Below are 25952 nucleotides of genomic sequence, written 5' to 3'. Positions count from 1 at the left end.
AATTTAAGATGATCATAAAATTATTAACTACTCCTTGATCTTGGACCTGCTTTTTGATAATACAATCTCAGCATTTTGTGATACTGTTTTTATATTATACATATATTGTTAACCTATTATCAATAAGCATCTGATCAAAGTTACAAATGCTATACTTGCAGCATGCCTAATTTCATTGTTATTTGTTATATTAAATTTTTGATACGTATGTTTCTTAACATAAATATTAGACACAAACAGCTATATTTAGTATCTAGGGGCTCAATGTATATTTGTTGAATGAGTGAAAAATGCTTTTTTCTATTAGGCTATAAGTTCCTAGAGGACAGGAATGCTAGATTGGACCGTGGTTCTATCGCCAACTCCATGTGTGCTCAAAGAATATTTATGGAGATGTTTAGCTGAGAGCTGTGCTTCCTCTGTTTCACATCTTATGATTTGGCCTTATTGAGAGTGGAGTTTCTGGCGAAAAGCCTCACCATTGTCCTTGAGCAAATTTTGGTCAGATTTCTAACATGCCTAGTCATGGATACCATTTCCAAGTCCATGTCGACAAATATCGGGATGAATACTATTCACCTGCCCCTCAATATGGTCTGCTTTGGTTAATCCACCACCATAAAATATTCCTGTGTCTCAGCATTATCCTACAAGTGAAATACTCATTATGATTCCACAGTTTAGAACACCTGACTGAAAATATATGTACTTTTTAAAAGGCATTTAAATACCTTGAGACCTTTGTCTTCCTACAGTGTAGCAATGTTTTAGAACTGAAAGTCTCTGTTCTTTATCCTAAAAATTATCACAATAATCCATGTTTTAATGTATCGATTCCTTACATTTAAAACCGAGAACACAAAAATCACAATTTAAGTAGATCATCTATTCTAATAACATAGGTATTTTACTTACCTTCTAGTGCATATTTCATATCCTGAGCAAAAAGGGTCCACATAATTTCAGCACTTATTTTTCCCATGTTCAGTTCTTGAGGAAACCTAACGCCAAACACATTTTATTAGTGTAGTAGAAAGAGGAGTGTGCTTAAAAAACCACTCCCCAGAAGTCAGCACAACTGGACTAAACCAAAGCTAAGAAGTTTCCTGAATACAATCAAACACTTTGAGGGACAGAGTAGCAGGGGTAGGGGTCCGGGGACCATGCTTTCAGGGGACATCTAGGTCAATTGGCATAACAAAGCTTATTAAGAAAATGTTCTGCATCCTACTTTGGTGAGTGGCATCTGGGGTCTTAAAAGCTTACAAGAGGCCATCTAAGATGCAACAATTGGTCCCAACCACCCGGAGTAAAGGAGAATGAAGAACACCAAAAACACAAGAAAAGTAGTAGCCCAAGAGACAGAAAGGACCACATAAACCAGAGACTTCATCAGCCTGAGACCAGAAGAACTAGATGGTGCCCAGCTACCACCAATGACTGCCCTGACAGGGAACACAACAGAGTCCCGGACGGAGCAGGAGAAAGGTGGGGTGAAGAACTCAAATTCTAGTAAAAAGACTAGACTTAATGTTCTGACTGAGACTGGAGGAACCCTGGAAAACATGGCCCCCGGATTCTCTATCAGCCCAAAACTAAAACAATTTCCGAGGCCAACTCTTTAGAGAGGGATTGGACTGGACTGTGGGACATAGAGAGACGCTCGTGAGGAGTGTGCCTCTTAGATCAAGTAGATACAGGAGACTAAACCAGCAGCATCTGTCCAGAGGTGAGATGGGAGGGCGGAGAGGGTTGGGAGCTTGTTGAATGGACATGTGGAATAGGAGGTGGAAGGGGGGAGGGTGCTATTACAGCGTGGGGAGAGCAATCAGAGTCATATAACAATGTATGTATAAATTTTTGTATGGGAAAAAATAAAAAAACCACCCCCAAACATCATTTCACATATACATCATAGTTATTATAGTTATTATACATAGATATAATATTATACATAGTTATAAATATATATGTTATATTATAATGACAGTTATTATATAGTACATATTTTTATTTATGAAATTTCTCTTTATGAACTTTCATAGGTAGGAAAAAAGCTACACACCAGAGTATAGTGATAAAAAAATTATTAGCGGCAGGAAAATATATTCCATTACATGATTGCCAAATTAACGGTGCCTGGGGCTCCCAATGGATATCTTTTGTTTACTTGTTTACATCTGAAGAACCCCTTCAGTTTTAGCAAACACTCCATCTTCCTATGTCTCAATCTAATCTGTGTAACAGATGCCACGTAATACTGAAAAAAAAAAAACACATCTTCCATTCATCCTTGAGCTGCTTTCCTTGAAACAAGCTTGAGCACGTCCATTCTCTATTCCCTTATGGTGAATTAAGAAAAACTCCTTAGTCCCTCTGGTAAAATGGCTCCTGGTAGCCCCATTAACTAGGACTCCAGAACTCCTAGGCAGGTCTGTGGCTTTAGACGAAACAAATTTAGGATAAAGACCAGATTCTTACCATTGCTGAATATGTATTCTCGTCGCATTTTCAATCTCCTAATAAAGTTCCTAATAATATAAGTCCAGTCAACACGATGACCAAATCTTTTCACTATTTTGTAAACATCTACCCCATGCCAGCATGTAAGTCTTTTCTGCTCTAACAAATAAACAAATAAGTAAACATTATAAAAAAACAAACTTTTTACCGTTGAGTCAATTTCAACTCATAATGACCCTAAAGGACAGAGTAGAATTGCCCTCTAGGGTTTCCAAGGAGCAGCTGGTGGATTTGAACTGCCAACCTTTTGGTTAGCAGCCTGAGCTCTTAATTACTGTGTCTCCAAATAAACATTATATACACATATAAATACAGGAACTATATATAAGAATAATTTATATAAATATATTTATATGATTTATATTATATATATTTATATATATGCACACACACATATATATTATATATTACACAAATTATTCTCAAACTGATTTACAATTTTGTGTCCAAATCAAAAAGAGAAATACCTTGTCTTAAAAAGTCCTGAATGAAATAAAAAGTGACCTAAATAAATATGATCTCAAATAAGAAAAGACCATTGACACCACATAGACACTATTGTAGCCCAACTTTCCACCAAAAGCAGGCTATGTTTCACCAACATGTCTTGTTGATTTCTACCCATCAATTTGCCTAACAGTGTCAAATTATATTTTAAAAATTTAGTTATTTTTAAATCTAGAGCAGTACATTTTTCGAGTAAGTAATACTCAGAGCTCATCCTTATGACCAAAAAAATGAATAAAACTTGTACATATACTTGATCAAAATTAAAATCTGCTCCTCGAAATATACTGTTGAGAAAATGAAAAGATAAGCCACAGATTGGGAAAAAAAATTTGCAAAACACATGTCAGATAAAAGATTAGTATTCAGAATATACAAATTACTCTCAAAACTCAATAAGAAAAAATAGCCCAATTCAAAATGGACAATTTAAAGGATATTTCAATGAAAAAGATTAGTAGATGATAAACGTATGAAAATATGCTCAACGTTGTTAGTCATTAGGCAATTGCAAATTAAAACTACAGTGTGATACATTGTAACATGTAACATGTGATACATTTTAACATGTTTGTTAAAAGAGCTAAAAACAAACACACGAAAACTGACAGACCAAGGGTTGACAGAGACGCGGAGCAATCGGAAGTCTTGTACCGTGTTAATGAGAATGCATAAAGTTTTACACTGGAAAAGAATTTGCCAATTTCTTACAGAATTAAATACATTGTTGCTGTTAATTAGCTGCTGTCCTTTCCATTCGGACTCATGGCAACCCCACGTGTGCAGAGTAGAACTGCTTCATAGGGTTTTCAAGTCTGTGACCTTTCAGAAGCAGATCACCAGACCTGTCTTCTGAGGTACCTCTGGGTGGATTTGAACCACCAACCTTTTGGTTAGTAGTCGACTGCTTAAACTTTTGTACCACCAGGGACTCCAAGTTAAAAATACATTTACTCTATCACCCATATTCTCATTACTATGTATTTACCCAAGAGAGATGAAAAGCTGTATACGAGTGTTTACAGTGGCTTAATTAGTCATCGCCCCAAACTGGAAACAAGCAGTATCTTTGAGTTGATGAATGGATAAACAAACCATGATAGATCCATACAATGAAATGTTATTAGCTGGAAAAAGGAATGAGCTACTGATAAATGCAACAATGTGGATGCATATCAGATGAATTATGCTAAATGAAAGAAATCAGACTCAAAGACTGTATACTATATGGTTCCATTTATAATACACATTATTGAAAAGGCAACAAAAACATAAGGGGACAAAAATATCAGGGGTTGCCAGGGGTTGGAGATAGGGAGAGGGGTTGACTACAAAGGAGCACAAAGAAATGTTTGGTGTGATGGAAACATTCTGTCTTAATTTTGCTGGTATTACCTTGCCTATATATTTTTTGTCGAGTGAACCCTGGTGAGCAGTGGTTAAGCGCTCGGCCACTAACCAAAAGGTCCACAGTTCGAATCCACCAGCCACTCCTCAGGAGAAAGATGTGGCAGTCTGCTTTCATAAAGAGTTACAGCCTTAGAAACTCTACGGGGCAGTTCTACTCTGTCCTACAGGGTTACAGGGTCATTATGAGTTGGAATCAACTTGATGGCAGTGGGTTTTTAGTTTATGTATTTTGTTTTCCATTTCAGTTTTTGCTTAGAGAGTTACCATGAGTTGGAACGGATTTCAGGGCAACTAACAACAGCAACACCTTTTACTTTCTTTGGGTTTAATTATTTTTTTCTTCTTTTCTATCCTCTTAAGAAGGTGTTATGGATTAGAATTGTGTTCTCTCAAAATATGTGTTGTAAATCCTAACTCCTATGCCAGTGGATGTAATCTCATCTGGAAATAGGATTTTCTTTGTTATGTTAATAAGGCCATATCAGTGTAGGGCGTGCCTTAAACCTAACCAGTTTTGAGATATAAAAAGAGAAGATGGGGCACAGAAGCAAGTAAGCATACATGGGGGAAAGACAGATGCCAGGTGGAGATCTCTAAAGAGAACTGAGAAGAACACTAGACAAACGGAGACAAGAATTTTCTTCCAGAGTGGACAGAGAGAGCCTTCCTCCAGAGCCAGCACCCTGAACTCAAACTTCTAGCCTTCTGAACTGTGAGAAAATTAATTTCTGTTTTTTGAAGCTACTCGCTTGTGGTATGTATTTCTGTTAAACAGCACTAGGTAACTAAGGCAGAATTATATTTAGGCAATTGATTTCTGGCCGTTCTTCCTTTCTAACACTTATAGTATTTAAAGTATAAACTCCTTTTAGGAATTCCTTTTATCTGTATCCTAAAAAATTGGTATGTATTTTCATTATTAATTCAATCAAAGTATTTCTCACTTTCAACCATAATTTCTTAACTTCCATTTGAGGCTTTCCTAAGTTTATCTTTTTTGTAACTGAGTTTTGCCTTAATTAGACTAAAGTCAAGAAACATATTCTGAGTGATTTCAGTCTTTTAAAATTTGTTGAGACTTTCTTCATGTTCCAGCATGTAGTTAATTTTGATAAATATTTTATTTACTTTCTATCTCCTTGTCTCTTGAAGCATCATTTGGTCATTTTCTTCTGGACTGTCTTCATGTTTCCTAATTCTCTCTTCAGTTGTGTGTAATCTATTGTTAAATTTATAAAATGAGTTATTTCATTTGTAGTTTTTCTTCTAGAATTTCCTTCTGATGATTACAGTAGTTTCCAGTTCCCTGCTGAGTTTTCCATTTTGTTAATTTCTTAGCTATAGTAATAATAGTTAAAGTCTGAGTCTGTAAATTCCATTATATTAATCTCTTCTAATGCCTGATTGTTTTTTGATTGAAGGCGAGACATTTTGTGTGTCAAAACTGTATATATAGTTTCAATCTCTGGGTGATCTTAGTCCTCCAAAAAAAGGATTTATTTCAATTCTGGTGTGTCCTAGGGTTGGCAGAGATCACCTTTAATCCAATTAGGGGCTCAGCTCATTCAAAGTAGGTCTATATTTTATTCATACTTATTTCTAGAATGTAGCTCATCAGTGGCCACAATTGTATACCTGGGATGTTTACCAGGACCCCTCCATTGTAGGCCTTGAATTCCAATCATTCCCCCGTTCCTGTATGCAGCTTCTCAGTTTCTCAGCTGCTGATTTTTGACTAGCTTCTGAGGCTCTCAGTCTTTGCTTTCAAATGCAAAGTCTAATGCAAAATAAGCAAGAAAAAAAAAATTTACTTAAAAATTGTGAAAAGTCCTATGAAGAAAAGCACAGGGTGAAAAGATGAGATAGTTACATGAAACAGAGTGGTTTTGGTATATTTGGAAAAACAGCATAACAACTATTCATCATTGGTTCGAACTGGCTGAGACAGCAGTTCATTTGCAATGGAGGATCCTCTTCTGTGGCCTCTACAGAAACGGGAAGCAGCAGCATGTTGTAGGAGACGTGGTGGAAGCTGTGAGGGAGGATGACTACCGTGATATCAGAGGGAACAGAAAAGGAGCAACAAGGGCAATGGAAACACGGAGAACAGAAAAGGAGAATAAAGACCATCAGTGGGAGCTGAGAGGACACTCAGAGTCTAGACAGTAAAGAGCAGAAGCAAAAGGGCCAAAGATAGTACACTGAGGGACTGTTTCTCTTCTATTTTCTACCCTTAGGTTGATGTGACTTCCAGAAACATAGGTGGGAATTAAAAGGAGCGTATTATAGCAGAAAGTGAAAATTAACTGAACACAATAAAGCTAGGAGTGTATGATGCTGAAGAATATACTGACATAGTTATTCACAGAAGTAACTTAAGAAAGTCAGATCTGGGTGTACTTTTGAAGGAGGATAAAGATTAATTAGCTGAAGAGACTGCTGGGCACCCCAGTTAATGGTCTTAATCACCATAAGAAAAGATTCTGAAAATGATTTCCAAAACATTTCTTCTTTCATCTAGAAGCTTCAGTCGGGTAACTTCAAAACACAGAAGCTGAAAATAAGATGCTAGTCTCAGGGTTTTCTCAGCTGCGTAAGCACTGTCAAGTTTGATTTTTGTTCTTGAAAAACTATTTGAGGTTTAAGGGGTCTCATCACTATTGCTAAACCATGAAGACGGCAAAACCTAAGTGAAACCAAGCAATCATTTAAAATATGAACAACCAACTGGAAAATACATAAAACATATATAAAAGACAAAGGGATACTATTATTATTATGAAAAGAACTGTCAATAAGCTATAGGAAAAAGATGATTACTAGAAAAATTGGCTAACGAGATGACCGTTGTTAAGTGCCGTTGAGTGGATTCTGCCTCATAGTGACCTTACAGGACAGAATAGAACTGCCCCACAGGGTTTCCTAGGCTGTAATCTTTATGAGAGCTGATCACCAGGTCTTTTCTTCTGAGGAGCTGCTGGTGGGTTTGAACCACTGACCTTTTTGTTAGCAGCTGAGCCATTGTACCACCAGGGTTCCTTATTAGATGAATAGACAAAAAAAAAAAAGAAAAAAAGAAAAAAAGAAAAAACCCACATACAAAAAGCTCAATAAACATAGGAAAAAGTGTATAAGGACTATAAATTGTGTCATAACTCATTAAGATTTAGTCTTAGCAGTGCTTTTGTACTGTATAAATTTCACAGATTTTACTCTTGACACAAGATTTAACTTAGCTAATAGTATTTTACTGACATTTGCTTTATAGTTCAAAACTGATGAAACTGTAGAAATATTTTCCCTCCAACCCATTTTGTCTAGCATTCTAAAACACTTCTCCTGCCTAGATTCCTTCACTACCAAATAATATTAATTATGCTTACACAGCCATCTCAATACACATATTTCCTCCCCACACGATTTAAACAATAGCAGAGGCCAGTATATAACCTGGTGACAACTTCTGCAAAGCTGACAGTTTCCAAAACAATTTCTTTACTCCTACCTATCAAATAAAAAGAGGGGAGAAAAATTCATGCCTACAAGCAAAATGTAACAGATGAAGAAGTAAATCAGTGCTTGGAGGAAGAGAAGAGAGACATTCAGTTCTTCTTGTAAAGTAGATTTTATCAAGTTCCGAGTAAATACTGGCTAGATTTTACATTTCCAGTTTTTAGGGGACCGCAAAATAATCACATTGCTAATCACAGTGTTCTTTGCACTGTGTCCAAATTTTCTTTGTAGATTTGCAAATATATCATCTCACTTTGGCATCAAATTTTATATACTTTATCACTGTTGTATTCCCGGTACCAAATCATGGTTCCAAAGGCAGAGCTGTTGTCTTCCAACACACTCCACAGTTGAATAATTTTGTGTGTGTGTGTGTGCATGGTTTTTTGGGGGGTGGGGTGGGGTGGCGGAGCTGGCTAAAAAATCTACTCCATCTATATATTTGCTAGAGTGTTATTTTCTACAATTTAATACATTCCTGGCTGTTGCCTCTGTGCAATCCATCACAGTGTAAGGTAGTAGTTAAACCTTATTGTAATCATAAAGATGGCGATTTGATTTCTCCTCTGCTATTTAACCATTTGCAGCCCTGGTGGCACAGTGCTTAAGAGCTTGGCTGCTAACCAAAAGGTCAGCAGTTCAAATCTACCAGCTGTTCCTATAGGGTCGCTATGAGTTGGAACTGACTCAATGGCACGTAACAACTTAACTAATTTACCCAAGTGGAGCACCAAATACTCTCCAAGACTCAATTTCTTCATCTGTCAAATGAGGATGATAATAATTGTCTATTTTGGGACTTTTTCTAGGGCTGTTATGAGGATTAAATGACATTTTTCATGTAAATACTTTGCCCAATTGCTGGCACATAGTGAACACTCAATAAATGTTTGCTTCTGCTGATAATCAAATTCTGACTATAAATGGAAAATGTATAAAATATTATTTAGATTCCGTTAATTTCTGATGTTAAAAGATTGTCACAGAAACTGAATGAAAGTTTATATTTGTATTTGCTAATATTCAGTCTCCAGAAAAAAAATAGGTGAGAAAGAGTTGGCAATAAAATTAGTTGTTTGCAGAGGGAATTTTTTATGTACTTATGGAAGTCACTATGAGTCAGAATCGACTCTACGGCAACAGGGTTTTTTTTTTTTTTTTTTTTTTTTTTTAATGAGCATGAACCTGTTTCCCAAACTTTGGAAACCCCAAATTACATGCTAACAATTTATATGCTAACTACAAAAAAATTCCAAACAACTATACAAGCAGGACTGAAAGGTTTTAACTTTCCAAAGCTGTTTTCTAACCTCATAGGAATTACTATATATACTTACAAGTTAAAACAAGTACACCTAAAATATGGTACATTAAATAATCATATTTCAATATTCCTATTTTTTAGCCCTGATGGCACAGTGGCTAAGAGCTATGACTGCTAGCCAAAAGGTCGGCAGTTTGAATTTACCAGCTGCTCCTTGGAAACCCTATGGGGCAGTTCTACTCTTTGGGGTTTTTTTGGGTGGAGGAGGGGTATTTTTTAAAAAATAGCCCTTCTCACACTGGCCTAAATTAGTGAGGTTTTGCTGTACACAGATTAAATTCTTTAATGTAAAGCTCCACCTCTTCTTCATTTTCAATGCAGTCATGGCTGAACTTAGTCTATCATTTATAAAAAAGGAGGTTTAATGAAATAACTGATCCATTCCAACATTATTTGAATGTCTCCTGTTTTTATAGCAATTAATACAAAGGATAAATGTTTTAAACCTTAAATCCTATGAGGCACAATAATTTAATAACCCAATTTATTATCTTGCAAATCTCTTAGTGAATTAAGGAAAGCATAATCTACCACTGCCAAATTTGATAATACTGATTCATTAGTCACAATAGATAAAATTAGAATCCATTAAATGTGAAGTATGATTTTGATATGCAAAGTTTGTCTTTGAAGAATGTGTTAAATGTTCCAAATGAGTAAGCAATGGTTCTGTACCATTGGCTGTCACGTGTACAACTGAAGCTTCATCATAACTACAAATCAGGATACATTTAGTTACTATGCTGTGCTCTTTTCACATTATTAAAAAAAAGTTCAGCTCATGTTAATATGCTCCACGTTTAAGAATACTTGATGCACATTAGTGTGATTAACTGCCGTTGTTATGAAGAGAGAAGAGCCAAGAAGAACAAACTTTATCAGCAGGACTCTCCACTAGTAAACCAGAATCCCTGGGTGGTGCAATGGAGCCCTGGTAGCACAATGGTTAAGAGCTCTGCTGCTAACCGAAAAGTCAGCAGTTCAAATCTACCAGCTGCTCCTTGGAAACGCTATGGGGCAGTTCTACCCTGTCCTATAGGGTTGCTATGAATTGGAATTGACTCAACAGCAACAGATCTGGTTTTTTGGTTTTGTTTTTTCTTTTGGGTGCCGCAAACAGTTAATGCGCTTTGTTTAACTGTAAGGTTGGTGGTTTGAGTCCACCCAGAGGCCCCTCAGATGAAAGTTCTGGCAATCTACTTCTGAAAAATCGGCCGTTGAAAAACCCAGTGGTGCATGGTTCTACTCTGACACACATGGGGTCGTCATAAGTCAGAACTGTCTTGACAGCAACTGCTTTACTGGTTGGTAGTAAGTTGTAAACTAGTCTTACAAGTTAACGTTGTATTGAAGGGAAATTAAAATACATCACAACATTGCACCTGGGGTGAAAGCATTCAGAGCATGAACTCATTTAATCGAACGTTTCCTGTGGTGATAATTTTTCATTTTGTGCTTAGGTTCTCTTCTACCATAAAACAAGTCAATCACCAATGCCATTTAAACCCAATCACCCTTTTTATCCTTTTGCTTTCTTTTTATTTACACTTACAACCTAAGGCATTATTTTACTGAACTGTGATCTTTAAATACAACAAGAAAAATTGGGAATGGATCTAGGTTAACTACTGAAATCAGCATTTTGTAAGACAATGACGATACCACGTGACAGACTTGAAAATGGTGGAGTTGGCCAGAGACAGCCTATATAACTTGGCTGAGTGAGCCTGGGGCAAGTAGTAAATGGAATTTACTGAGTTCAGGAAATTTTCTCAAACTACCCCACTGCTTCCAGATAAGAGACCTGGGGAGGGCAACACCTCACAGTCACATCATAGGACAGGGAGCTTGAGGCTGTACAGCAGAGACGGGGATTTTCATCTATGGAGCTGATGCTCCTTGCCAGGCGTTATATGCTTATCTCCTTGAATCTTGATAATGATCCTATGAGCTAAGTTTTACCTCCCAATATTTTAAATGTGGGAAACAGCTTAAAAGATGTGAAACTTTCCAAAGGTCTCACAGTCTAGTCTTCTCACTTAAAAAAAAAACAAAAAAAAACTCAGACACCTCAATCTACATACTTGAAACACAATGCTCTGTCTTTACTTTCATGTATTACTTATATATTTATCTCATTTAAAAATAATAAGATGGTTTATATAGTTATGAAGAAATGCGATTTCTTTAAGGGTAGAGAAATTAAAGGAAAAATGATGATATTGAGCATATAACAATAAAATGAGATCAGACATAGAAATGTATGCTGTTAGATCCTACAGTATTAAATGTGGACCACAAATCAGCTCTGACCTTTGAAGCCCCTAATGTTAAGATGGCAGCCCTGGTGGCGAAGTGGTTAAGAGCTATGGCTGCTAACCAAAAGGTCGGCAATTTGAATCCCAGATGCTCCTTGGAAAACCTGTGGGGTGGTTCTACTCAGTCCTATAGGGTCGCTCTCAGCTGGAATTAACTTGACTACAATGGGTTTTTTTTTTTTTTGGAATGTTAAGAGGAAAACTCGTCAGCTTTATGTATTTCAATTGCTTACAAAGCCAAGTTTTTCAAAGCGGTGAATTCTGAGATAAAAATTCTCTCATGGTAACGAGGTACAGGAGTCCAGTGACAAGGCCCAGAAGGCAGAAGGGGAGTAGGAAGCTGATGATAGGGAACACAAAATAGAGTAAGGATATTGTTGATGTGTTGTGAGATTGTTAACCATTGTCATAGGGCAACATTTGTAGTAACTGTCAAATGGGAGACTATTTTGTCCTGTAAGCCTTCATCTTAAGTGAGAATAACAGCATAATTAGAAGAGCGTAGTCAATGTCACTTAAATGTGTATGTAAAAAAAATTTTTGAAATGGCGTATCTTTGGCTATGTGTATTTTCACCAAAAAAAAAAAAAAAAAAAGTTGAGTATTTAGAGGGTTAAAATGTTGTGGGGTTGTTAACCAATGTCATAAAACAGCATGTGTGTTACTGTTACATGAGAAACTATCTGTTCTGTAAGCCTTCACCTGAAGGAAAATAAAATATTAAAAAAAAAAAAAAAAAAATTCTCTCATGGCTTCTCCTAAGGATGACAGTGAGTATATAAAGCTATATATTAGTATTTTCCCTGTAACAAATAATACATTTCACATATTTTTTCGTGAGTTTAGATACAATTTAATTGCAACTGGTACCACATGGCATAACTTGTACTTTTCACTTTTCATAAATTACTTTGATACAGGTTTACTGTGAGCAGATCCAGATTAATCATTAAAACATCAGAAATATTTGGGTTTGGGATGATAATGGTAGTCATCTCCAGTAGAGTTTAATTTAGGATTAAATTTAAACATTAAATGTAAAAATGCTTTTAGTATAGTACTTGGCTCCAGTTAATTCTCTGTAGTATATAACATCATGATGATATTTGTAACATATAAATAGTTGTGTCTAAATCTTCTCGCAGGCATAATAAACCTCGAAAATCAAAGGTTAACATTTGTTTTCCTCTATGATGTACAGTCAGGGAGGTAGAAAATTGAAAGCTCAGAAGCAGTTGAACTAGTTACCATTTTTAGGAAGCATTCTTATAACTGTATTCTTGTACTGTTGGAAAAATATTTTCATTCTCTTGAAATAATTTGTTGTTTTAGAAATTTGCACAGAAGTATCTCATCTGTTTCAAAATTCAGAATGACTCTAATTGACACGTGGAAAAATTTCAAAAAGTTTTTTTTTTTTTTAAATTTTTTACTACTAGTCAGGTAGCCTTTCAACTCAGCTCTCTGAAGTTTTTGATTATCTATGCTCCCCACTGTAAACTCTATGTTTGTAGAACTGATTGCTTGTAGGAACTAAACTGTTTGCTTAGATCTGGAGAATTAGAATTGTAGCATTCCTTTAAACTTCAATAGCAATGCAATTGCAACTCTATTGGAACACATGTGCCATTCCACATAGTATCGTACTGGTTTAGTTATGCTACTGTGGTTACAAGGGTCAGACATTCACTAAAGTAACAGCAAATAATAGAAGGGTAATTTTTGCAAGGGTGCTTTAGGTAATGGAGAAACAAGACTAAACAGCATTGCTATATTTTACTGGAATCCAAGAAAAGCTGAACTAGGTTGAACAGGTGGAGCAATGGCCAGTAGAATTCAGCTTCACAGAGTCTGGGACAGAAGCTCCTTCAGAGTTGAAGGCAGCTCTGGAGAGTGAAGCAAGCTGCCTCAGACAGAGATCCTCGCTTAAGAAGTCTGCCAGTAACGTAGCTCTGTGCTATCATCCTTTCCCTCTTTTCACTGTCAACTGCCTTCTCTCTCAACTTGATTTATCTCCTGTCTTCTGTTTATACATCATTTTGGGTTACTCTTAATTTTGGATCACTTACATATGATGTTGTTGTTAGGTGCCATCAAGTTGGTTCCACTTATATATACAATTATATTGTTGTATATATACTATATACAACAGAATGAAATATTGCCTGGTCCTGTGCCATCCTCATAATTGTTGTTATGCTTGAGTCCATTGTTGCAGCCACTGAGTCAATCCATTTCATTGAGGATCTTCCTCTTTTTCGCTGACCCTCTACTTTACCGAGCATGATGGCCTTCTCCAGGGACTGGTTCCTTCTGATAACATGCCCAAAGTAGATGACACGTAGTCTGGCCATCCTTGCTTCTAACGAGTATTCTGGTTGTACTTTTTTCCAAGACAGATTTGTTTGTTCTTCTGGTAGTCCATATTAATTCAATATTCTTTGCCAACACCTTAATTCAAATGCATCAACTCTTCTTCAGTCTTCCTTATTCATTATCCAGCTTTCACATGCATATGAGGAGATTGAAAATGCCATGAATTGGGTCAGGTGCACCTTAGTCCTCAAAGAGGTCTTTTGCAGCAGATTTGCCCATTGCAATGCGTCGTTTGATTTCTTGACTGCTGCTTCCATTGGTGTTGATTGTAGATCCAAGTAGAATGAAATCCTTGACAATATCAATCTTCTCTCCATTTACCTTGGTGTTGCTTATTGGTCCAGTTGTGAGGATTTTTGTTTTATGTTGCGGTGCAATCCACACTTAAGGCTGTAGTCTTTGATCATTATCAGTAAGTGCTTCAAGTCCTCTTCACTTTCAGCAAGCCAGATTGTGTCATCTTCATAACACAGATTAATGAGTCTTCCTCCAATCCTGATGCCCTGTTCTTCTACATATAGTCCAGCTTCTCAGATTATTCATTCAGCATATAGATTGAATAGGTATGGTGAAAAGACACAACCTGACGCGCACTTTTCCTGACTTTAAATCATGCAGTATCTCCTTGTTCTGTTTGAACAACTGCCTCTTGATCTATGTACAGGTTCCTCATGAGCACAATTAAGCATTCTAGAGTTCTCACTCTTCGCAATGTTATCCATAAAGAGGCCTTCTACAGCAGATTTGCCCAGTGCAATATGTCGTTTGATTTCTTGACTACTTCTTCCATGGGTGTTGATTGTGGATCCAAGTAAAATGAAATCCTCGACAACATCAATCTTTTCTTCGTTTTTCATGATGTTGCTTATTGATCCTGTTGTGAGGATTTTTGTTTTCTTTATGTAGAGGTGCAATCAGTACTGAAGGCTGTAGTATGATGGTAGTGCTGGTTTTATGGCTAGAAGTATATGTTAAACCTAACCAAATTGTACACTTTGAATATGTGCAACTTATTATACTCTATTATACAGCAATAAATCTGTTAAAAAAAGACCCACACCTAAAGATCTGAAAATATTCTACTTAATATTTTCCAGTTTTAATGAAAAAGTGAATTTGCTACAAGAATCTAGAAAATCATTTTATAAAAAAGAATTTTAAAAATGTGAGTAAATATTGCTCAGAGAAATACTCTAGTTCATCAATAAATTAATGGACATGGTAGAGATTCCAACTAAGCATATAAATTTACTTCAATTTACTTATTCCTTCAACAAATATAGATTAGTGAGCAAAACAGAAAAATCTCTCCCCTTATGTCTATATTCTATAATTATTATAAACTTGTTGTCAAATTTGAAAACAAAATTTGAAATGCTAAAAATTATTTCCTGAAGTCAGGATAAATAACAATAAAAACTACATTCAATAAATTATTGAATGTATTGTATCTTTATAATGTATCATATTATAGCATTGAAATAAACAAACAAAAAAAAACCCATTGCCATCGAGTCGATTCTGACCAATAGTGATCCTACTGGACAGAACTGCCCCATAGAGTTTCCCAGGGGTGGCTGGTGGATTTGAACTGCTGACCTTTTGGTTTGCAGCTGAGCTCTTAACCACTGTGCCACCATGGCTCCATTGTAGCAGATATATACTGTAAATTACATCAAGAACTCTATATTACCTTGAAAGAGATGAAGAAATTTTTATTTTCATTATTAAATCATTCATTAACTTGCCATTGCCTTCAAAATAAAATCCAAACATTTTAGAGCATGATATGTCTTTTACAATTTGGCCTTTGAGTGCCTTTTATTTATATCTTTCACATGTTTTACTGAAGTTGTCAAGGATTCCATTTTACTTAGATCCACAATCAATGCACATGGAAGTAGCAGTCAAGAAATCAAATGATGCATTGCATTGGGCGAATCTGCTGCAAAAGACCTCTTTAAAATGTTAAAAAGCAAATCCCCCTGAGAATGGAAATAAGATAAGGATGTTCTGTATCACTATTCCTATTTAACACTGTGGTGGAAGTCCTAGCTGGAGCAATAACACAAGAAAAAGAAATAAAGGGCACCTAAATTGATAAGGAAGAAGTAAAACTGTCCCTATGATACTATACATAGAGAACCCTAAAGACTCCACAATTAAACTACTGGAACTAATAGAAAGATTCTGCAGAGTATCAGGATACAAGATAAACATATAAAAACAGCTGGATTCCTATACACCAATAAAGAGAACTATGAAAATGAAATCAGGAAAGCACTACCATTTAAACAGTCCCTAAAAAAATAAAATACTTAGGCATAAATCTAACCAGGGATGTAAAATACCTATACAAAGAAAACTACAAAACACTACTGCAAGAAACCAAAATAGACCTACATAAATGGAAAAACATACCATGCTCATGAATAGGCAGACTCAACATTGTGAAAACATCAACTCTACTCAAAGAAATCTACAAATATAGTGCAACCTATTAAATAGCAACAACACTCTGATGAGATGGAAAAACTAATCATTGACTTTATATGGAAAGGAAAGAGGCTCAAGATAAGTAAAGCATTACTGAAGAGGAAGAATAAAGTAGGAAGCCTCACACTACCTGACCTCAGAATCTACTCTACAGCTACGGTAGTCAAAACAGCCTGGTACTGGTATGACAGACACATTGATCAATGGTACAGATTTGAGAATCCAGATGTAAACCTATCCACCTACAGTCACCTGATCTTTGACAAAGGTCCAAAGTCCATCAAATGGGGAAAAGGCAGTCATTTTAACAAATGGTGGTGGCAAAACTGGATGTCCATCTGTAAAAAAATGAAACAAGACCCATACCTCACACCATACACAAAAACCAATTCAAAATGGGTTAAAGACCTAAATATAAAACCAAAAACTCTAAATATCATAGAAGAAAAAATAGGGTCAAGGCTAGAGGCCCTAATACATGACATAAATGGGGTACAACCCATAACTAACAACACACAAACACCAGGAGATAAGCTAGATAAATGGGATTTTCTAAAAATAAAACACTTACGCTCATCAAAAGACTTCACCAAAAGAGTAAAAAGAGAACCTACAGACTGGGTAAAAATTTTTGGCTATGACAAATCCGACAGAGTTCTAATCTTTAAAATCTATAGGAAAATCCAATACCTCTACAACAAAAAAGACAAATAATTCAATTAAAAAATGGGCAAAGGATATGAACAGATATTTTATCAAAGAAGACATTCATGTGGCTAACAGACACATGAGGAAATGCACGAGATCATTACCAATTAGAGAATTGCAAATCAAAACTACAATGAGATACAATGTCACACCAACATTACTGGCATGAATCAAAAAACAGAAAATAGCAAATGTTGGAGAGGCTGTGGGGAGACTGGAACTCTTATACACTGCTGATGGACATGCAAAATGATACAACCATTTTGTAAAACTATATGGTGATTCCTTAAAAACCTAGAAATAGAAATACCATATGATCCAGCTATCCCACACCTAGGAATACATCCTAGAGAAATAAGAGCCCTCACAGAAATAGACATATGCACATCCATCTTCATTGCAGCATTATTCACAATAGCAAAAAGATGGAAACAACCTAAGTGCCCATCAACAGATGAATGGATAAACAAACTATGGTACATACACACAATGGAATACTACACCAACGATGAAGAACAATGCTGAATCTGTGAAGCATCTCACAACATGGATGAATCTGAAGGGCATTATGCTGAGTGATATAAGTCAATCACAAGAGGACAAATACTGTATGAGATCACTATTATAAAAACTCATAAACAGGTTTACACACAGAAGGAAATAATCCTTGATGGTTATGGCGGAGGCAGGGAAGGAAAAAACACTAACTAGACAATGGTAACTGATAACTTTGGTGAAGGGTAAGACAGTACACAATACTGGGGAAGTCAGCACAACTTGACCAAGGCAAAGTCATAGAAGCTTCACAGACTAATCCAAATTCCCTGAGGGACAGAATTACTGGCCTGCGGGCTAGGGACCATGGTCTCAGGGGACATCTAGCTTAATTGGCATAACATAGTTTATAACGAAAATGTTCTATATCCTACTTTGGTGAGTAGTATCTGGGGTCTTAAAAGCTTGTGAGTGGCCATCTAAGATACTCCACTGGTCACACCTCATCTGGAACAAGGGAGAATAAAGAAAACCAAAGACACAAGGGAAAGATTAGTCTAAATGACTAAGGGACCACAACTACCACACTCTTCACCGGACTGAGTCCAGTATAACTAGATGGTGCCCAGCTACCACCAGCGACCGTGCTGACGGGGATCACAATAGAGAGTCTCGGACAGAGCTGGAGAAAAATGTAGAATAAGATTCAAAGTCACAAAAAAAGACCAGACTTACTGGTCGGACAGAGACTGGAGAAACCTGAGAGCATGGCCCCTGGACACTCTTTTAACTTAGTACTGAGGTCAGTCCTGAGGTTCACCCTTCAGCCAAAGATTAGACAGGCCCACAAAACAAACAATAATACATGTAGCTCAACCACGTATACAAGACTAAATGGGCACCCCAGCCCAGGGGCAAGGACAAGAAGAAAGGAAGGAACAGGAAAGCTGGGTGAATGGAAATGGGAAACCCAAGTTTGAGAAGGGGAGAGTGTTGACATGTCACAGAGTTGGCAACCAATGTCACAAAACAATATGTGTATTAATCGTTTAATGAGAAGCTAATTTGCTCTGTAAACCTTCATCTAATGTACAATAAAAAAATAAGATTAAAAAAAAATAAAGTGTTAAAAAGCAAAGATGTCACTTTAAGGACTAATGTGTGCCTGACCTAAGCCATGGTGTTTTCAACTGCCTCATATGCTTGCAAAGGCTGGACAATGAATAAGGAAGACTGAAGAAAAACTGAGGTTTTTGAATCATGGTGTTGGTGAACAATAATGAATATACCATGGACTGCTGGAAGAATGAACAAATCTGTCTTGGAAGAAGTACACCAGAATGTTCCTTAGAAGCAATTACGACAAGACTTCATCTCACATAATTTGGACATGTTATCAGGAGGGATCAGTCCCTGGAGAAGGACATCATGTTTGGTAAAGTAGACGGTCAGCAAAAGGGGAAGACCTTCTACAAGATGGATCAAAACACTGGCTGCAACAATGGGTTCAAACATAGCAACGATTGTGAGGATGGTACAGGACCAGGCAGTGTTTTGTTCTGTTGTACGTAGGGTCGCTATGAGTTGCTGTGAGTTGCAACAGAATAACCTAACAACCTAACAACAACCACTAACACTTTTCCTCATATACCCTGTGCCCTACGTTGGTAGTTTTTATCCTTTACTACGCATAAGACACATGACCCATTGCTTTGTGGGGTTGATTCCAACTCATAGTGACCCTATAGGACAGAGTAGAATTGCCCCATAGGGTTTGTTAGGCTGTAATCCTTATGCAAGCAGATTGCTTCCTCTTTCTCCTGTGGAGTGGCTGATGGGTTTGAACATCCAACTTTCCGATTAGCAGCCAAGTGCTTAACCACTGACCCACCAGGGCTTCTTTAAGACATATGAGGGATTGAAGGCATTCCCCTTGAGAACGGGAACCAGACAAGGATGCTCTTTATCACCACTCTTATTCAACATTGTGTTGGAGGTCCTAACCAGAGCAATTAGGCTAGAAAAAGAAATAAAGGGCATCCAAATTGGTAGGGAAGAAGTCAAAACATCTCTATTTGCAGATGATATGATCTTATACACAGAAAACCCCAAAGAAACCACAAGAAAACTACTGGAACTAATAGAAGACTTCAGCAAAGTTTCAGGATACAAGATAAACATACGAAAATCAGTTGGATTCCTTTACATCAACAAAGAGAACCTCAAAGAGGAAATCACCAAATCAATACCATTTACAATAGCCCCCAAGAAGATCAAATACTTAGTAATAAATCTAACCAGAGATGTAAAAGATCTATACAATGAAAACTACAAGACACTACTGCAAGAAACCAAAAGAGACCTGCGTAAGTGGAAAAACATACCTTGCTCATGGATAGATAAGACTCAACATTGTGAAAATGTCAATTGTACCCAAAGTGATCTACAGATGCAATGCAATCCCGATCCAAATTCCATCGGCATTTTTTACTGAGACGGAGAAACAAGTCACCAACTTTAAATGGAAAGGGAAGAGGTGCCAAATAAGTAAAGCATTACTCAAGAAGAAGAACAAAGTGAGAGGCCTCACACTACCTGATTTTAGAACCTATTATACTGCCACGGTACTGGTACAACAACAGATACATAGACCAAGGGAACAGAACTGAGAATCCAGACATCAATTCATCCATCTATGAGCAGCTGATATTTGACAAAGGCCCAAAGTCGGTTCATTGGGGAAAAGACAGTCTCTTTAACAAATGGTGCTGGTATAACTGGATATCCACCTGCAAAAAACTGAAACAAGACCCATACCTCACACATGCACAAAAACTAACTCAAAATGGATCAAAGACTTAAATATAGAATCAAAAACGATAAAGATCATGGAAGAAAAAATAGAGACAATACTAGGAGCCCTGATACATGGCATAAACACAGTACGAACCATAAGTAACAATGCACAAGCACCAGAAGAGAGACTAGATAAACGGGTGCTCCTAAAAATCAAACACTTATGCTCATCAAAAGACTTCACCAAAAGAGTAAAAAGACAACCTACAGACTGGGGAAAAAATTTTGGCTACGACAAAACCAATCAGTGTCTAATCTCTAAAATCTAGAAGATACTGAAAAACCTCAACAACAAAAAGACAAGCAACCCAATTAAATAATGGGCAAAGGATATGAATAGGCATTTCACCAAAGAAGATATTCAGGTGGCTAACAGACACATGAAGAAATGCTCATGATCATTAGCCATTAGGGAAATGCAGATCAAAACTACAATGAGATACCATCTCACCCCAACAAAGCTAACATTAATCCAAAAAACACAAAATAATAAATGCTGGAGAGGTTGTGGAGAGACTGGAACACTTATACACTGTTGTTGGGAATGTAAAATGATACAACCACTTTGGAAATCAATTTGGCGCTTCCTTAAAAGGTAGAACTAGAAGTACCATAGGATCCAGCTATCCCGCTCCTTGGAATATATCCTAGAGAAATAACAGCCGTCACATAAATACGTATATGGACACCCATGTTCATTGCAGCACTGTTCACAATAGCAACAATGGAAACAACCTAGGTGCCCATCAATGAACGGATAAAGAAATTATGGCATATCCACACAATGGAATACTATACAACGATAAAGAACAACGATGAAGCCATGAAACATAACATGGAGGAAGCTGAAGGTCATTATGCTGAGTGAAGGTAGTCAGTCACAGGAGGACAAATATTGTATAAGACCACTATTATAAGAACTCAAGAAAACGTTTAAACACAGAAGAAAATATTCTTTGATGGTTACAAGTGTGGGGAGAGAGGGGGAGGGTTATTTACTGACTAGATAGTAGATAAGAATTATCTTAGGTGAAGGGAAGGACAGCACACACTATAGGAAAATCAGCACAACTGGACTAAACCAAAGCTAAGCAGTTTCCTGAATACAATCAAACACTTTGAGGGACAGAGTACCAGGGGTAGGTGTCTGGGGACCATGCTTTCAGGGGACTTCTAGGCCAATTGGCATAAAAAGCTTATTCAGAAAATGTTCTGCATCCTACTTTGGTGAGTGGTGTCTGGAGTCTTAAAAGCTTGCAAGCGGCCATCTAAGATGCATCCATTGGTCCCAACCACCTGGAATAAAGGAGAATGAAGAACACCAAAAACACAAGGAAAGTAGTAGCCCAAGAGACATAAAGGGCCACATAAACCAGAGACTTCATCGGCCTGAGACCAGAAGAGCTAGATGGTGCCCAGCTACCACCAATGACCACCCTGACGGGGAACACAACAGAGTCCCAAATGGAGCAGGAGAAAGGTGGGGTGCAGAACTCAAATTCAGGTAAGAAGACCAGACTTAATGGTCTGACTGAGACTGAAGGAACCCTGGAAATCATGGCCCTCGGATTCTCTATCAGCCCAGAACTAAAACAATTTCCAAGGCCAACTCTTCAGATAGGGATTGGACTGGACTGTGGGACATAAAGTGATACTCATGAAGAGTATGCCTCTTAGCTCAAGTAGATACAAGAGGCTAAATGGGCAGCTTCTGTCCAGAAGTGAGATGGGAAGGCAGAGAGGTTTAGGTTGAATGGACATGGGGAATCAGGGGTGGAAAGGAGGAGTGTGCTGTCACAGTTTGGGGAGAGCAATTAGGGTCACTTAACAATGTATGTATAAATTTTTGTATGGGACAAAATAAAATAAAATACAAGACATATGAGGGATGCTTTATTAATAATGTAGAGTTCTGGATCCCAACTTCCCATAAATCTGGGATGGGGCTCAGAATTAACATTTCCAACTAGCAGCTGAAGGGATTCTTACCCTGGTGGTCTAGATTTCTTACTTTATGAAGCACCTCACTAGCCTAAGTAACAATGAGATGATTAAACCCGTTGCCGTCGAGTTGATTCTGACTAATAGCGATCCTATAGGACAGAGTAGGACAGCCTCACAGGGTTTCCAAGGAGCATCTAGTGGATCTGAATTGTCGACCTTTTGGTTAGCAGCTGTAGCTCTTAACCACTACACCAACAAGGTTTCCATGAGATGATTAGCAAAGCCTAAACTTGATGTGACATGTTGTACAAATAAACTGATGTGAGTAAAAATTTCACTAAATTATAAATATGCAACACTGGCCACCCAAGCCACAGCTCACTCTCAAGAGAGGTTCACTTCAAACGTTGATTAAAGTAAGGGAGGACCTAAAGAAAAAAAAATTAGAATCATCTTCAGTGATGTAAAAAGAGCTTCAGGACATCCTCAAAATCTGAGGAAAGACAATCATAAAACATATTAACATAAAATACAGATTCCAAATAGAGGGAAGATACTGAAAATTTTAGGGCTACATTTTCATGGGGGAAACATGTGGTTCTAACACTGACAACAAAAATAAAATTAAAAAAAGAAACAAAGACATCTGTCCATTCTCCATGTGTCATTGCTCATTTTTATGCCTAGTAGGCTTAATTCAGTTTATAATTTTAAATTGATTTTTACCATAACTAAATGTATTTACTCCACACTCTTTAATTATAAAAGTTCTACTAAAGTCTTTGTATATTTTTCATGGTATATGATTAAAGATAATTCTGGGAAACTTTACTTAATTCCACGATTTTATATTGTATCTTTTACTAGTCATATCTTGTTTTCTGATATTTGGTAAATCTATTTGGTAAGTAAGGTACTCTCCAAGGGAAAATGTGTGAAAAGGAGACTAACCTTCAAAAACTTTTAATTTGCATTTCTTGGCAGATGTTTGTTTTCATTTAAAAGTTATTTATCAAATGCTCTTTCACAGCCTGAGGACAGTTTTTAAACAAGTTATTAGTCTCTGAATTTTTAAGAAAACTCCTCTGGTCTCCAGAAAGGACCAGAGAGTAAATGAGAAAATATATTTATTTCACGAAGTTGCCATAGACCTGAGGACTACCCAGAACGAGATGAGGACATGTCACGGATGAAGAAAGGAGCTCTCTTAGTCCTGTCGTACCAGATGAGAAAGAAGAGCAGTGTCTACACATGGTCATCAGGAGACACTCTGGTAGTCAGGAAGCAAAGGTAGATATAGGGATTAGGGTTTGGGGAAAAGGGAAAAGAAGTGAGAAAGCAAACCTAAGGGTGCTATCATGGTTGCACATCAAACAGAAGAACACTTTCTCCACAATTTGGAGGAAATTGGGGCAGATGAAAATGGGTAGGGTTAAGTGGCAGGAAAGAGTAAAAATTGGAATACTTAAATTTCTATCTTCTGTGATTGGAATTCTAATTGAATTCAGCATAACCTTTGATCCTAATTGTCTAGACCAGTAAGGAGATTGGAAAAAAAAAAAAAAAAATCTTACAGTAAATCTGAATCTACTTCATGTTCTACTTCATACAGCATATGGCTTGTCCATTTCTGTGATCCCTGTGGCTGCTGGCCCCAGCATTTCAGGTCTTACACTCTCTCTCCATTAATCAGACAGAGTCAAGGTTGGCAGCGTCAGCTGTTACATTCTTGTACAGTCCTCAACATGTGGGTATAAAGTAAACCCTAAAGTTATCCAACTTTAAAGTTGGATTGGATCTTGGAAATCACCTGGTAAAATCTCCTTATTTACATTTGAGGAAACTGAGACCCAGGGGAATTAGATAATCTGCCCAAGGTCTCATAGCTAGAGGCATTTTGATAAAACGATGATTTTACAAACTCTTCTAGAACAGTCCTGAATTTTAATCCATCTCCTTTATCTACCTGCTTGTAATTTGTAAATTCTATGCATTGTGGCATATGCTTTAGCTTGTTAATTGAGAAAATGGACTTGTCTTATAAAATATTTCACTAAATTTGTCAAATCCAGCACGTATGACTATTTTGAAAGCAGGTTTGTGGACAAATCTTTTTATTAAAAAGTCACAATAAATATGTTTAATATTAACGCTCTGACATTCTTTTCGGTTTTTTGGGAGATGTACTTTGTCTTTGAGATGCTGGGGTAGTTGTGACAGGAACAGGAGGAAAGAAGAAACGTTTTGCATCAAATAAAAATTAAATCTTAGGGAATATCTGTCTGCATATATGAAGAACTACACTCAGTGGGGCTCAAACTGAAAACTCATACCACTGAATTGATATCTACTGATAAAGGAAAATACTATTTTCTGTAGCTGAATTTTTGGAAAGGTTGTCCTTGTCATGAGAGTATACACTCTGATTCAAATATTTTACTTTTCTTAACTCTAATGGACTAAAATCCACCCATTTGCAAAACGGTGTACTTACTGATTCAGGACAGGTGTGTAGGCAGTTTTATCCTCATCAATAATGGTGACCATCAGTGTAATAAGTTGGGGCCAAAAATCCAAATTCTTGGTGGTTGGTCCCTGATCTTCCCGAGGAACGTCCTGCTTCTTACTCTGCTCACAAGGTCACACACATGCAAAAGAAAAGGTTAAATGGGATGACTTTAGTTACATGTCACTGTCAAACAGGAGATCCAAGAAAAGTGATGATGGAATAACTCTCAGATTACAGGAGCCGAAACTCTTAAAGTCAAGTTTCCTTTCCTAACAGAATGGCGGCTCACAGTGACAGAGGCTTCTATTTCTAAATACTTTGGTTCTGGAAAGGAGATTTCTCTTCCCTCTGACTGTTACAGTTCATGATCTTAGGAATTATTATTGGAAGAAATATTCTTTGTGGTTTCTTCCAAGGGTAAAGATTGAATTCGGTGTGTACAAAAGTTTGTGTGTGTATGCGTGTATGTGTATGTGTGAAATTAAGCCTGCCTAAATGTTTTGTCCCAATTCACATGGGTAGTAAGTGGGCAGAACTCATGGCTGCCTGGTCATAATGTCAGTGCTGTTAAACTCCATGATAAATATATTTTACATGAATGACCTGGAGCTCTTTCATTTGACTCACAAATGTATCTTGTTTACTGTAACTTCGTAAATCTACCCTTTCCTTAAAAAAAAGAAAACAAATGTTCTTTGAACCTTTCTCTATTTACCACACTGACTAAATTCCCCCGCTCTCATCTAGAAGCAGAGGGTGGCCTGGGATGCACTACACCTGGGTTGAGATTAACAAACTACAACAGTAATCGCAACGTTTCACAGATAAATTTCATGCTCAACATACATGATTCTTTCAAACATGCATATAAATTATTCTGCCGATTTCATTTTTTTGGTGGATATTCTTCTTAGGATACTTCTTTTACATTTACTTTTTAACATTAGGCAAAAAGATGAAATTAGGCAGAGAT

At 36.9% G+C, this 25952-nt stretch overlaps 1 protein-coding gene across 1 annotated transcript in view; it reads right to left on the bottom strand.

The window, feature by feature from the left end:
• Positions 1-25952, bottom strand: part of UNC13C (unc-13 homolog C) — a 660175-nt gene that overhangs the window by 203158 nt on the left and 431065 nt on the right. The window contains exons 17-18 of the mRNA XM_004374773.1: positions 24965-25098; positions 916-1001 (exon numbers count right to left, since the gene is read on the bottom strand). Coding sequence (XP_004374830.1) covers positions 916-1001; positions 24965-25098 — 220 coding nt within the window. The remainder of the gene's footprint in view (positions 1-915; positions 1002-24964; positions 25099-25952) is intronic.

The sequence above is a fragment of the Trichechus manatus genome, unplaced genomic scaffold, assembly GCF_000243295.1.
Source record: "Trichechus manatus latirostris isolate Lorelei unplaced genomic scaffold, TriManLat1.0 scaffold00030, whole genome shotgun sequence".
Taxonomy (NCBI): domain Eukaryota; kingdom Metazoa; phylum Chordata; class Mammalia; order Sirenia; family Trichechidae; genus Trichechus; species Trichechus manatus.
This window is presented reverse-complemented; position numbering and strand designations above follow the sequence as displayed.